The 15,568-nt window shown below is 40.9% G+C and overlaps 1 protein-coding gene across 6 annotated transcripts in view; it reads right to left on the reverse strand.

Moving 5' to 3' along the window:
* The window catches only part of ANO10 (anoctamin 10), a 205,453-nt gene extending 199,960 nt beyond the window's left edge, over positions 1–5,493 (reverse strand). For 4 of the 6 annotated variants that reach the window (XM_063113793.1, XM_063113790.1, XM_063113795.1 and 1 more), the window contains exons 1-2: positions 5,361–5,493; positions 4,464–4,579 (exon numbers count right to left, since the gene is read on the reverse strand). In XM_063113793.1, coding sequence (XP_062969863.1) covers positions 4,464–4,485 — 22 coding nt within the window. In that variant the 5' untranslated portion in view covers positions 4,486–4,579; positions 5,361–5,493. The remainder of the gene's footprint in view (positions 1–4,463; positions 4,580–5,360) is intronic. The other 2 variants (XM_063113791.1, XM_063113792.1) reach the window with 2 other exon arrangements.
* Positions 5,494–15,568: the final 10,075 nt, after the last annotated feature.

Consider the following 15,568-nt stretch of genomic DNA (forward strand, 5'->3'; position numbering starts at 1 on the left):
ATCTTACGAAATGTATTTCTTTAACATTTATTTGTACATATTTGTGAGGTACAGTGTGTTGTTTCAATACATGCATATACTATACATTGATTCAGTTAGGGTAGATAGCATAGGTTTGTACTCGTTGATAAGTGAAGTAAGTCATGCACAGAAAGACTGCATGATCCCACTCACATGTGGAATAATAAAAAAAAAAAATGGTTCCCATAGAAGTAGCGAGTAGAATAATGGTTACCAGAGGTCAGGAGGGGACGAGGGGCAGTGGGAAGGGAAAGTGGCAGATTAACAAAATGTTATGTATTTCTTAAATAATAAGACTTACAAGTCAAAATGACTCCTTGATCCATGGGCTACAGAATGAATGTCGTGTTAGCAGGCATGAAAACAACATTAACCTCCTGTACATCTCCATCACAGCTCTTGGGTGACCAGGTGCATTATAAATGAACAGTAATATTTTGAAAGGAATCTTTTTTTCTTTGCAGTAGGTCTCAACAATGGGCTTAAAATATTAAGTAAAGTATGCTATAAACACATGTGCTGTTATCTGGGCTTTGTTTTTCCATTTTCAGAGCACATGCATATAGAGGATTCATAAAGCAAATGTACTTCACAGGGCCTGGTTTTCCATAGCCTTGCAGTTTCAAATATTGACCTTGCAAAGGACAGGAAATTCTCCCCAGACTCTCCCCCAGACCTTTATAAGTCTATGTTGTAAGATAAAGAATTGTAACACAGCAAGGTTGCTGGCTCAAAGACAGACTAGTTACTGACTGACATGTAAAGTTACTAGGAAGCTGCTGGGGGGAGAAGAAATGTTTGCTAAAATCAAGCCTTTGTTGGTGGATCACTTAATTGCCTAATAGAATATCATCTGACTTGTTTTTACTAAATGTTACCAGCTTCTATTGTTAAACTTATTAAACTGTACTTAGCAAAACCCCACCTACGTCTCTTCCTGTAACTTGCTGGTCTAGAGAATAAATGCAGGAAGAGAACCCCCAATTCAGGGTTAATTTCCCAAATGGAAGAAATGCCTCGTGCTTGAGGAAGTTCTGGGATATTAATCCGTTTCTGGGGCTTCTCACTGCTCAGAAGAGATGGGCTTTGAGTAATCTTTGGTGGCTCTGTCACCCAGGGGAAAAGGGGTGACAAATCCATGGTAGGCAAAGCAACACAGGCAGAATAGATTTAGCATCATTCTTAAAGGCACTAAGATTTTCAGAATGATGGGTGAGCACTGGCTTCAACTTAAAGTCACCAGCAGCATTCGCCCCTAACAAGAAAGTCAGCCTGTCTGTCGAAGCTTTGAAGCCAGGCATCAACTTCTCCTCTCTATCTATGAAAGTCCTAGATGACATCTTTCAGAGTAAGGCTGTTTCATCTACACTGAAACTCTGTTTAGTGTAGCCACCTTCATCAATGATCTTAGCTAGATCTTCTGGATAACTTGCTGCAGCTTCTACAACAGCACTTGCTGCTTCACCATGCACTTTGATGTTATGGAGACAGCTCCTTTCCTAAATCTCATGAACCAATCTCTGTTAGCTTCCAACTTTTCTGCTGCAGCTTCCTCATCTCTCTCAGCCTTCACAGAATAGAAGACAGTTAGGTCCTTGTTCTGAATAAGGCTTTGGTTTAAGGGAATTTTACAGCTGGTCTGATCTTCTATCCAGACCACTAAAACTTTCTCCACAGGAGCAATAAGACTGTTTCGCTTTCTTATCACTCACGTGTTCACTGGAGTAGCACTGTTAATTTCCTTCAAGAACTTTTCCTATGCGTTCACAATTGGCTGTTTGGCACAAGAGGCCTAGCTTTCAGCCTCCCTTACATTGCATATGCCTTCCTTACTAAGCTTAATTATTTCTAGCTTTTCACTTAAAGTGACAAACATGCTACTCTTTCTTTCACTTGAATACTTAGAGGCCATTGTAGGGTTGTTACTTGGCCTCATTTCAATATTGTTGTGTCTCAGGGAACAGGGAAGCCCAGCAAGAAGAAGAGAGATGGGGTAACAGCCAGTCAGTGGAGCAGTCAGAACACACACATTTATCAATGAAGGTCACTATCTTATATGCACATGGTTCATGATGGCTTCAAACAATTATAATAGTAACATCAAAGATCACTGATCACAGATCACCATAACAGATATAATAATAATAATGTAAAAGTCTGAAATATTGTGGGAATTACCAAAATGCATTAGAGACTGAGCACATGCTGTTGGAAAAATGGTGCCAAAAGACTCGCTTGATGCCGTATTGCCAAAAACCTCCAATTTGTAAAAAACGCAGTACCTGCAAAGCGCAATAAAGAGAAGCACAATAAAACAAGGTATGCCTGTATAGGAGAGGTGAGACGTGAGACACTGAAAGCAGCCCAGCCACAGCAGCCCAGCCACAACAGCCCAGGTCCAGGCCTGATTAGATGCTGCACTGGCGGGAGGTCATCCCTGCACCAATCACCCAGCTGAGTCTTGCCATGGACTCTCCAGTGAGACAAAAGAATATTTCCTCCTCTCACTGATGCTTTCTCTCTACTCTCATTTCCCCAGGTACTGCCAAGATTTTGCTTGTTCTGGCTGGAACAATGCCTGCAATATATACTATGGTTTCTTAATAGAAATGCTCTAAAGGTTGCCCCAGACTAAAGGGGTTCCCAGGATACAGACTCTCAGTTCTAAAAGCTAGACAAGTTGGCCACACTAAACAAGGTCATTCTTTCCTCCAAAATATCCAGACAGAAGTCGGCATTTGGCATTCTGCTTTTGAGAGATTCCCACTGCTAATTCATAATCTAATAATAGAGATAATAAGAGTGGATTACTGGGATCATTCCTTACATTCTGTAACTTCTTTTTTATTTATTTTTTTAAGATGACCAGTAAGGGGATCTTAACCCTTGACTTGGTGTTGTCAGCACCACTCTCAGCCAGTGAGTGAACCGGCCATCCCTATATGGGATCTGAACCCATGGCCTTGGTGTTATCAGCACCGCACTCTCCTGAGTGAGCCACGGGCTGGCCTCCATTCTGTAACTTCTTGATGATTTAGAAATGGCATACAAAAGTAATTAAAAAGTACCTTATTGGTTACAAAATTGAATAAAATATACAAGTACTCTACTTGTATACAAAAAAAAAGACAAATATCCTCTTCTAAGGCATAGGGTTTTGGATATGAATTTAGGGAAGATGTATGCTTTCTAACAGGCCTGCTTTACTTCACAAGTCTACACCAGGTCGTCCTGTTTAGACGGGCTCCCAGATTACCTGAGGCTAAGGACATATTACGACTAAATGCAGTGTGGGATCCTGAACTGGATCCTAAACATTAGTGGGATAACTGGTGAAATTTGAATAAGGTCTGTAGATTACTTAATAGAATTGCATCAGCGTAAATTTCCTGGTTTCAATAATTACTCTATGGTTATGTAAGAAGTTAACATTTGGTGAAATTAGGTGAAGGGCATAAGGGAACTGGTACTATTTTTGCAACTTTTTTGTAAATCTAAAATTGTTTCAAAATAAAAACTTTAAAAAAAAAGGTTCTCTTCCAAAACATATTCCCTATTTTCCTCTTTCTAACACACGCAAAACTCCATATCTACTAAAAGTAATAGCTTTTGGTTCACATATGACACTAGCCTTATTCTGGGCTGGTATCCATCAAAAACAAAGGTTATATTATCTATAAAAGCAAGAAACTAGAGACAATTTAGATGTTCAACAGATGAGAAATAGGCTAATACAGCAACACTGAATCTTCACTTCCAAGCACAACACTAGGCACACAGATGAAACTCTAATATGTGATAAAAAGAATGAACCCATATAATGAACAAGTATAAAACCATTTTAAAAGATGCTTAAGAAGAATTTTTAGTGATCTGGGAAAATGCTAAGTAAGAAAATGTCCAGTGGGAAAAAAAGCAAAATACAAAGTAATATAACAATATTATCCCAATTATGTAATATGTACATTTATACAAACAAAAAAATACAAAAATTAGGAAGAAATGCATCAAAATAGGGGTGGTAAAATTATAGGGGATTTTAGTTTTCATCCTTACAGTTTTCTCTGTCTTCCAAGTTTTCTACAAAGTTTCGCTGGGTTTTTCAAGCGCACGCACATTTCAATTTACCACAGTTCTATCTCCTTCCATTATTTTACATCTCCTAAATTTCATTCTTCATCTGCCATTCTACAATTCTTTCAGCAACAGGTAGTCAAAATAGATTATCCACTTTCCATAGCTAATTTAAAACTTTATCACACTCACAGAATACACCCTTAGAAAACATTTAGTCCTCTTGGTTAGTGAGACTTAAAATTGACAGTAGACATCTGAAAGTAGATTGAAGTTTTTTAAAACCTCACGGGATTAGATTTAAACTCCACAGGATTTAAGGGAATGTGATACACTGTGTGTTGAGTCTAGATAAACCTCAACTATACCTTTTAAGTCCGGGATCTCCATACGCTGTCCCAGCTGTTGGAATAGGGTTTTACAGAAGACAGCGCACACCGACGCTAGGGCTGTGAAGGCTCAAGGAACATTAATTAGAAGCAGCCTGTAGGAAGAGAATCCCATTCCATACACGTCTCAGGTGACTTGCATCTATTATTTAAACTGTACAGTATTTATAGTTGGCCGGTTGAGTCAGTTGGTTAGCACGGTGTTCTAACACTAAGGTCAAAGAGCTTGGATCCCTGCACCCGCCAGCCACCAAAAAAAAAAACAAAAACAAAAAAACTTGAAAAGCCTATAAACCCAATCACCCCGATGTGAGAGAGAAAGTTAACCTACAAACTCTCTCCAGCCAAACCTGCTGAGATACCTTAACCCTCCCTGCTTCCAGGACGGCAGGGGAGCGTGAAGCAAAGGCCCACGTGAGCTGGTCCTTCCAAAAACCGCCCCTCACTCTGCCTCGCGGACTCCTCCCCTCCGCTCACCACCTCCTTCCCCAAAGCTCTGAAGCCCCCCAACCTGACCCCACCAGCCCCAGAGTTCTGCCTCACCACCTTTCTTCCATTATTCGATTTTCCGCCCCCTGGCCCCCTGACCTACATCCCCTCCCCAGCCCCACCTGCGACCGCCACTCCCCCAACACCGTCACCCCTCCTACCTCGACCTGAGCACGCCCTCCCCGTCAACCCCGCGCCCATCCTGGTCTCGCTTCCCCATCCCCGGGATTGCCAGATCCGGGAGGCGCCCCGGGAACGAAGGGCGGCGGCTGGGAGGAGCCCCGGGAGGCGTCCCGCCCGCGGCGGCAGCCAGGGCTCAGCTACCCGCAAAGACCCGGGCTCCGCGCCGAGGAAAGCGAGGGGTCCACGGTCCCCTCCCCCACTCACCCGCCGCCGCGGCGCTCCCCGTCTCCGGGGGCGGGCCCGAGAGCCGGCGGGACCGGGAGGCCAGCGGGACCGGGAGGCCAGGCCTGCGGGCGGGGCGCCGCGGAGAGCAGGGATCGGCGGGCGTGGCGGGGCCTGGACGCGACAACGCGCAGGCGGGGCTGCGCTGCGTTGTTGCAATGGGCGGGGTCGGGGGCCGGTCCTGAGAAACAGGAGGTGGGTTTAACTGAGCGGTCTCCTGGAATGGGAGGCGGGCCAGGGAGGCAGGGATGGGCGTGCCTAGCGGACTGTCGCACCAAACGGGGGCGGGGCCACGGCGAAGGGGGCGGGACCTCGATGAGCTGTCGTACCGAAGGGGGCGAGGCCGGAACAGGGAGAGGCGGGCCTGTCGGGCTGTCACTCCGAGCATAAGTGGGTCCTAGCTGGGTTGTTACACCAAGAGGGGTATTGGTAGGGGAACGAATATGCACCGTCACATTTCCCTCTTTTATATCTCTTAAGGATCAGAATCCAATTTTCTGGTCACTTTCAAGTATAAGAACAAGTATCATTTTATTTGTAACACTGTCAAGTAGTGAAAAACGCAGATCTAATTTATGATTAAAACCTCACAGCCAACTAAAGCCAAATCCCTTACAGTGGTCTATAGGGTTTCCCAGCCCCACCTCCCCTTACCTTTCTGAAAACCTCTTTTACTCTTCCAGAACGCTCCAGGCATATTGGTCTCCTTGCTCTTTCTGGAACTCTCCAAAAACTTTCCCACCTCCCACTCGGGGTCTTTGCCCCAGCTGTTCCCTCCTCCTAGAAAGCTCTTCCTCCAGATAGCTGCTTGGTTTACTTCTCACCTCCCTCGAGTCTTTGCTGGAATGTCACTGAGGCCCTCTCTGACCATCCGCTCTCCTCCTTACCCCACCACTTCCTTACTTGCTCTACTAGTTCTTCTTTCCCCAGTACTCATCACCTTCTAACGTGTTATATTATTATGTTTATTTTCAGTCTCTCTTCCTAGAATGTAAGCTTCACAAGGACGGAGATTTCTGTCGGTTTTGTCCACTGATAATCCCCAGTGCCTAATACAGCGTTAGGTCCATAGTAGGCAAGCAATAACTTTGAAATGGAAGGAAAAAATGAATGTGTATTTTCTCCCTCCAGACATCTGTCTCAGGCCAGACCGATGCCTCAAAGTCCTACAATGGGGAGAAGGCTGGTCGCTCCACCTCTTCTCTGAGTCTTCCAGGTTCAAGGCAGGAGGGAGGACTAGGAGAAAAGAACAGAAGACTACTAATTATTCGCATGGCTATCTTTTATTAGGTCCTGATGGATATGTCCAGAGGGTCTCTTTCTTCTGAAAATCAGGACAAATTGTTCATAAACTTCAATAGATTCAGACATTAATGGCTTATTAGACTTTTGTTTTTAATTACACTCTTCCTGTCTTCTTATCCCTTAAACTTATGGTCATCCTTCCATATAACTTCATCTGATATTTATATGGCTGAAAGAATTAGAAAAAAATTTTTTTGAATGGAAATATTTAAAAATCACTTTCATTTGGACAATCTTACTTCATCTCTACAATTAACAAATTAAAACCTTCTGTTAAGTATGACACATTAATTGTTGGACAACACAAATGGCAGACCTGAGTTAATGAAATGGATCCCTGTATCAGTTACCTGTTGCTGTATAACAAACTACTGCACAGAATTAGGGATTCCCTTCTCCACTTCTTTCCTTTTGGGGATTTTCTTCATACTCTCTGGCTCCCGGGAGCCCCTTTTCCCAGTTCCTCTGTCCAGAGGGCAGATTTTAGGTCTCCGTGTTATTGTACCCAGCAATGTAGCTCCCTTACTGGGGCTGGCCTCAGGGGAGGGAGATAAAAAAACAATCAGGACTTTGCACTACTTTCTCTAGCTTGCAGCAGCTTTTTTTCCCTGCTCCTGTGGCTATATGGTCAGGCTTGTCTCTGACTCTGCTGATAGTGTCTGGTTGGCAGTTCTCAATTCAGCCTGCTCTCAGGTAAAAAAAAAAAAAAAAAAAAAAAAATTCGGGGAGAAAAAAATGAAAACAGGAATTTCAACCACCCACATATTGGTCTTTCTTTAAGTTTTGAGTACCCCCACCCAATCCACCTATTGTTTACTTTTCAGAGTCCTCAGGTAGTTATTGTTTTTTACATTTTGTCCCGAGGTTTTAGTAGTAATCAGTGGGAGACATAGGCAATGGACTTATTCTATTTTGGCCAGAAATGGAACTTATCGATCTGATAGATTAAAAAATGTTTTAATTTGCATTTCTCTTATTATGAGTGAGGTCAAGAGCATCTTATAGTAGAGAGACATTTGTGTTTCATTTTCTGTGAATTATGTATTTATATATTTTGTCCAATTTTCTACTGAGTATAGAAAGTCTTTATACAACAGTAAAAATAGTCGTTTTTCTTAGATATTAAATGTCAAAACTTTGTCTCAGTTTGTCATGTCTTTTGACTTTTCTTATGCTGTTTTGTTTGTTTGCTTGTTTTTGCTTTTGTTTCTTGCCATGCAGACTTTTCCCATTTCTAACTGATCAATTTTATCAAGGTTTTCTTTTATTACTTACTACTTCCAGGTCGTATCATACTTAGAAAGGCTTCACCTCTCTTAGATTACTTGAAAATCTTTTCATGGTTTCTTCTTTATGTATCATGGTTTTACTTCTTTTTCTTTTAAAATTTGACTCATCAGGAATTTATTTTGATGTGAAGTAAGTGGAATGGATTCAACTTCACTTTATATGTTGATAGCCACACATTTGCCCAACCCCTTTTAATTAATAATCCATCTCCCTCCTAATGATTTTAAATACAACCATTATCATATATTAAATTTCCTTCTGTATTTATGAACTTTCTCTTCAGTCCTATTCATATATTGGGATGGATATATATATATACCAGAATCATAAGATTTTAATTTTTGAAGCTTTATAATACATCATTTCTTAGGGATAGTGAACTTTTGTTAATAGGCTTCCTTACTTAGTCTTTATTCTGAGAGGAATGGGGGAATAGCAAGGAACTGCAATTCTTTGGGGAATTCTGAGCAGATGAGTGACAGTATCAGACTTACATCTTACAAGATCACTCAGGCTTCTGTGTTGAGTATACACAGCAGAGCCACAGCATGAAAGCTGGCTACTGCAGTAATTGAGGAAAGGGACAGATTGTACCAGGGTGGTAGCAGTAAAAGTGATGAGAGCAGTTGGATTCTAGAAATATTTTGAAGGCAGAGTTCTCAGGAATTGGTGACATACTGGATGTAAAGTATGAGAGAAAGAGAGGGGTCAAGTGATAGCTCAGGTAGGGAAGACTGTGGGAGGAGAAGGTGTGGGAGAAAGCCAGGAGTCCTGTATTGGATACTCTTGAGTTTGAGCTGCCTTTTGGAAATCAGAGTCAGAATATAGGACTCTGACATTCAGGAGAGAGGTTGAAGCTGGAGATGTGAATTTGCAAGTTGTCAGTACAAAGATATTTGAAGCTATGTGACTAGATGATCTTAGCACAGTCATGAGAGCAGTTAGAGAAGAGGACCAACAACTTTAATAGTAAGAAGTTGGGAGAAAAGGAGAAAATAGCAAAGGAGCTTGAGAAGGAATGGCCAGTTCAATGGGAGATAAACCAAGAGAATGGGAAAAGAGAGTGTCTCAGAAGCAAGCTAAGAGCATGAATTAAGGAGGAACAGTGCCACATGCTGATCCTAGGTCAAGTGAGATGAGAAATACGAACATAAAATAATATGACAGCACTAAGATGAACATGTTTGTCCTGTCAATTACTGTAAATATGCTAAAATCACTTGCAAATAAACAAAGATGTTCAAATTGGATAAATTAAAACTCAGCTCTATACTATATGTAAGGGACACACCTAAAATAAATTAATTCAAAAAGTTTTAAAATAAAAGGATGAGCAAAGACACACCAGGTAGACATAAACACATATAAAGCCAAGATCATTATCTTAATGAAATTGAATTCAGAACAAGCAAACATTAAGCAAGACAAAGAAGGGGATTTAAAATGCTAACATGTAGAATTCACAATGAGCTAACACCCTTATGTATATATATGCACCAAGTAACATTGTTTGTTTTTTTGTTTGTTTGTTTGTTTGTTTGTTTTTAAAGATAACCGGTAAGGGGACCTTGGTGTTGTCAGCACCACACTCTCCCAAGTGAGCTAACCGGCCATCCCTATATAGGGATCTGAACCTGTGGCGTTATCAGCACCACACTCTCCCAAGTGAGCCACAGGCCAGCCCCTGCACCAGGTAACATTGTTGACCCTCAGATGTATCAGGAATGCTTCTGCTTTGGGGTCTTTGCACTAGACGTTCCCTCTGCCTGGAACACTCTCTCCCAAAGCACAGCTAACTCCTTCTTTCCTCAAAGACTTGGCTTAAAATGTCATTTTTCTCAATGGATCCTACTATGACCTCCTTATTTAAAATTTTAACCTAATCCTTTTAAACTCTATTTTGTGCTTTGTTTTTGTTCCTGCTCTCTGTGGCCCTTACTGAGTTTTCTTCATTGTCTATTGCTTCATGGACTACTTCCAGTTTTTCCTTAACTTCTTTGATGCCCTTTTTTTTCTTTCACTTCTTTTCGAAGTAATACCAGCTCATATTTGATCTCCTATTGTCTCATCTTCTCGTCCATGAACTACTTACAAGAAGTATATGTTGGTAGGGTCCAGGTTCGTGGCTAAAAAGAGTTTGTCTTATGACTCAGGATTAAGGGTGAATTGTTTTAGCCTTTACTTCTCTCAGGCCAAAAACTAGGCAGCTGGAGGGTTGCTCACAGTGCAGTCTTCTCCTCTGTCTGCTCACTGGCAGACTGCTTGCTGTGAATGGATGGCTTGTGTGCATCTTCATCCATCCCTACCCCTTTGTTTCTACCTTCAGTCTCTGTGTATTGCCCCTCTGGTTAGGATTTGGCTTTGTGCACTCTCTCCCCCAGGCCTTTAACTTGGAGCACCCTAACCCTAACCCTACCAGCCTTATCTAAGATCCACACCCATGAGTGTGCTCTCTCCACTTTGCCAGGATTCTCACTGACCCTCACTGTCCTGGGAACCACTCCCACATTTTGTGCAATTTTGAGTTTCAGATGTCTCCTTGTTTTGTCAAAGGTGGGGTTTGCTTTTTAGTTTCTCAGTGTCCTTATTCCTTCAGGGGTAGTTTCCAAGAGAAAGAAGAAATACTTATATTATCCACTCTTCTCAAACCAGAGTTGCCAATTGATTTTCTATAAGCTGGGGTTTTACTTTTAGCAAAAGCTGAGGCAGGAGTTCCAGTTATTAAAATATTTTCAGACTTGGCATAAACATAGTCATGCTTTTCCTTTTTCCTTTCTTTTTAAGGCTTACTTTAAAATAGTCTTGTTGTATGAGACAGACTCGCGAGATAACTTCTAGGCTCCCCAGCTTGGAAATTCATGATTTCACTCATACATGACATTTCTAACTACCTCAATTAATGTAGAGAACCCATTATTTCCTGTGGCAAAAGGAAGTTCCTATTTTAAAAAATGGAAGATATAAAATTGTGACTATCTCCTTCAGAATATGATACAGATTTCAGTGCTTAAAGAATATATTTTGAGTTAATTTGATTATGCTGGTTATCGTCTGTTTGTCTGTCCACATCCACTGTGCACCATTCTCCATCCTCCTCTGAGCCCCAGGAGGCTGACCTCTATGCACTGCATCAATGGGCTTTCTTGTCCTCTGGTCCCTATTGAGTTCAGTTAATGGGGCACTGGCAGGAGACTAGAGGGAGAGAAACCAGTGAGGTCAGAGCATTTATTCCTTGGCTCTCTCTGTGCTGAGTCATGACAATTTGGCTGTGTCCATCCACGGAAAGCCACAGCTCCAATTCAGCAGCCCTGTCCATACAGTTGAATAACTGCTCCCTGTCCTTGCCCTTTAGGCCTAGAATTGTAATGACTGTCGATTATTACTAGCTTCAGGGTGCTGCACTATCTCTTGTAGTTTCCCTAAACTTTTCACACACCTTTGTGAATAGTCTCTTGTTAAAACTCTGCTCAAATTAAATTTGAATGTGCCATCTGTTTCCTGCCAGGACTGTGACTGATGCATAGGCCATGTTTTGCTGCTCTAAATATCCTCCTGCATCTCCAAGCAGCATGACACTGTTTTTATAATAGATTTGAGTGCCATCCTAAACTCTTCCCAACATGACTCAGATTTTAATGGAAGTAATTCACCGTTTGATTGTTCATGTTTGGACAGACTTAGGAAGGCATCTATGACATAATGAAAATAGCTTAGATGTGAAAATTTAACTTCTAGAAGGTGATGAGTAAAAAGTGTACATAAAGAGCAGTGGTGGTGAAGAAAATTAATATTCTGATAGTATAAATTTATGTTTAAAATGTAACATCTAACAGCAATATTTTGATTAAGTCAATTATAGTCAAATATTTCACATCATGTTCAAAATGTCTCAACAGAAATGCCAATCAAAATTACATTGAGATATCATCTCACCCCAGTTAGACTGTTTATTATCAAAAAGACAGAAAATAACAAATGCTGATGAGGATATAGAGAAAGGGGAACACTCCTAAACTGTTGGTGGGACTGTAAATTAGTACAGCCATTATGGAAAGTGGTACGGAAATTTCTCAAAAAACCATACAATAGAATTATCATACGAGCCAGTAATCCCACTGCTGGGTATATACCCAAAGGAATAAAAATCATGTTGAAGGGATACCTGCACTCCCATGTTTGTCACAGCTCTGTTCACAATAGCCAAGATATGGAGCCAACCTAAATGTCCATTTACGGACAACTAGGTAAAGAAAATGTGATATATATATACACAATGGAATACTACTCAGCCATAAAAAAGAATGAAATTTTGCCATTCTCAGCAACAAGGATGAGCTTGGAGAAAATTGTTAGTGCAACACTGTAGAGGATATTGACTAAGAAGTTATTCATGAGATAGAAATAAAACACATGTAGTTTAGAGGACCAAAGTGCTTAATGTGCAAGGCCAAAGCCTGTAGTTTAGAGGACCAAAGCCCAACCCTTTAGGAAAACATGTAGAAATGCTAAGATTAAGAAAGACCAGAAAACTTTCACAGGACTAAAGCCTTTGATGTAGGTAAGAGAATTGAAGCACAGCGAAAAGTGATTGCTCAGGGGGCTGTTGCCATTCGTTCAGCTGAACCTAAATGATGGGAAAGTATGTGAGCTAAAATCTTCAAGGATATTCTGCTAGATTAATTAGCACCTGGGGGATGTTCCACATCTTGCAGTAAGCTGTTTCTTTGAGTTTCTTGGGGAGTTAAGCGCTTTGGTGATTATCTCATTGTTTCTTTTTGTACGTCACATAGCTTAGTTTTATGACTCCTTTTGATGGTAAATTGCTTCAACTATTTTAAACTATACCTGCTTAATGAAGATTGTCACTAGCCAGTTTGTTTATATTTTCACTATGATTGATTAACAATCTGTTTTTCTTCTGTAACTTTCTTGTCTTTACAATAAAAACTGAAGCAAAAACTGACTCGGGGCTGTGCCTGAGCTCTCCAATCTTGAAGGAGTTTTCCTCAGTGCAGTCCCTCCAGGCTTCTCATCGCTCTGAATACACGGGCTCTGAGTCATCTTGTGCATCTCCATCGCTCTGCGAGAGGTGACATACCACCACCAGAAGCCCCCGGGGCTGCTGAGCTGGGGTGGGGGATGCTGAGGGCCTCAGCCATGCTCCCCATCTCCACCCCCCAACCCTGTTCCCCCTACACCCCCTACTGCTCCTCAACATCTTAGAATGTAAAATAATAATAATAATTAATTAATGTTTTTTAAAAAAGAAAATTAAGTAAAGTAAGCCAGGCACAGAAAGAGAAATACCACATGTTCTCACTCATAAATGGGTGGGAAAGAAAGAAAGAAAAAAGAAGAAGTTGAATTCTCAGAAGGAGAGAGAGAACTGTGCAGGAGGGGGGAGGTTGGTTAATGGACACATAACAACTAGATAGGAAAAATAAATTCTAAGTGTTTACAGTCAAGCTCGGCATCTATAATTAACAATAATTTACTGCATGTTATCAATTGCGAGAAAAGAGGAGACTGAATGTCCCCGAATACACCAATATACCCTGTAGATGTTACAAAGAAATTATTAAGTTTTGTAATGATGAATATGCTAATATACTAATGATTTGATCACACACTGTATAAATGTATTGATATTCAACTCTGTACCCCACAAATATGTATAATCAATACAATTCAATAACAAAATTAATTAACTAAAAATAAATAAATAAATAGTCTCAACATATCAAGTAGGAATACAAGGAAAATAAAATGACCTTTAAATTTTTGCTGAAGACATTTTTGATGTTTGCCATTTTGATGTCTAGGAATGAAAAACAGAAATTTCTTTTTATGTATTAAAAGACCTGTGTTATCCTCCTGGAAAGAAATATGTAAACTGTTCCCATCCTCCCTGTAGTGTTGAATATAAACATCTATTTGCTAGAGTAGATGAAATATCATACAGGTATTTTGAATATCCCGGGCAAGGTGTTGTTTCATTTCCACTGTGTTTTTACTGGAAGCCTATAACACAGAGTAACGACCATTTGACATCTGCCAAATAACCAAGGACACAATTTGGCTCACCAGTGCTATTTCAATTTCCTGTCTTAGCAGGGGGCAGGCTAAATGGCTAATGGGTCTTTTCTGTGTCTTCTGTACCTAATACATTCCTGGAATAAAGCCATTGAAGTAATAGAATTCCTCTTTGAAATTGCTCACGTGAGGAGAACTGCTCTTTCTAAATATTATATTTTGATTAAGATGAGTATCTTAACTATCAAAGTCTGTATAAGTAGTGTCAAGAACTGCAAAGGATTGAAATTTTACCATACTTGTGATCTAACAATTTGGCCTGTCACAGTTTCATGGATGCTGACAAAAGACACAAGACTCCTGGGTTAGAGACAAAGGACATTATTACTCATTGTGTAGCAGTCAGCATAGACTTCATGTTTGTGTCAGTTTCCCTCCCCCCACCCCCTGGTCCCATCCCATGGGGGCAATGTGGAGCAGCCCAGGTAGATTCTGCACACACACTGGATTTGCATCATGGTTAAGAAACTCTGACTTAAGATAACTCCAGTCTTTTAAAGAGGCTGTTAGCAAACCTGCTCAGTCTGAGAGAAACATTATCTTTATTACCTTGGACAGCAAACATCTGCCCTCTGCTCCATGGGAAGAAACTAGCTCTATTTTCAAAGCTGTTTGCTATCAATCATCCTTCAAAAGATAGTTTGAAACAAAGGATGTCGGTGCCTTCACTCAGAAGATGGGCAGACTCGCAAAAGACCTATGTAGAATTTTCTCCCAATTATTAGGGGCAGCCTTGCCACCAGCACAACTCATGAGTTTTCCCAACAGGAATATATTCTACAGCCTACACAGGTAGCTGATCTTCAAAGTTACACAGACTTTGTAAGAGGACAAAAGATTACTGCATTTCCTTTTTACACGTCTTTTAATTTTTTTTTAAAAAAAGCTAAGGTATGTAACACAGGCATGTAGTATAAAAGTAAAAAATTGTAAGAGAATAGGCAGTGAAAAGTAGGTCTCTCTCCCTATCCCCCAACAATTCAGTTTCTCTCCCCAGAGGAAACCAGCTTATTCTGAATTTCCTGGACACACACACACACGCGCATGATATGCGTGTGTGTGATGTGTGTATGTATACTCATGTCTTCCCTCTCCCTGGAATTCTTGTCTACTTCTCCACACATCTCCACCCACCAGAAGCAATCAAAATCAAGACAAATGAAAAATCTAAAATCAAAAACATTTCCATTTAATCCAGCAGCTTTCAAAATCCCTGTATTCTTTTCTTTACTCATTCCCTACTGTTGGCCACTTTGGAAGATTCAAGAATAGGTATATAATGATCCTCGTCCTCACACATGTGTAGCAAGGCATCTACACACATAATTATAAAGAATTATTAGAGCAGGAAAAATGAATGTACAGGGTGAAAACTTGGAACTAGAGGGACTCATGGGAGGATTGATGGCAGTTGTGGCATCTGAGCTGGTCTGATGAAAGGAGAAGATGTGGTTCCGTGGCATGTGTGAGTTGAGTAGGGGTGAGGCATGGAGGAGTAGACA

This window comes from Cynocephalus volans, chromosome 11 (genome assembly GCF_027409185.1).
Source record: "Cynocephalus volans isolate mCynVol1 chromosome 11, mCynVol1.pri, whole genome shotgun sequence".
In the NCBI taxonomy this organism is placed as follows: domain Eukaryota; kingdom Metazoa; phylum Chordata; class Mammalia; order Dermoptera; family Cynocephalidae; genus Cynocephalus; species Cynocephalus volans.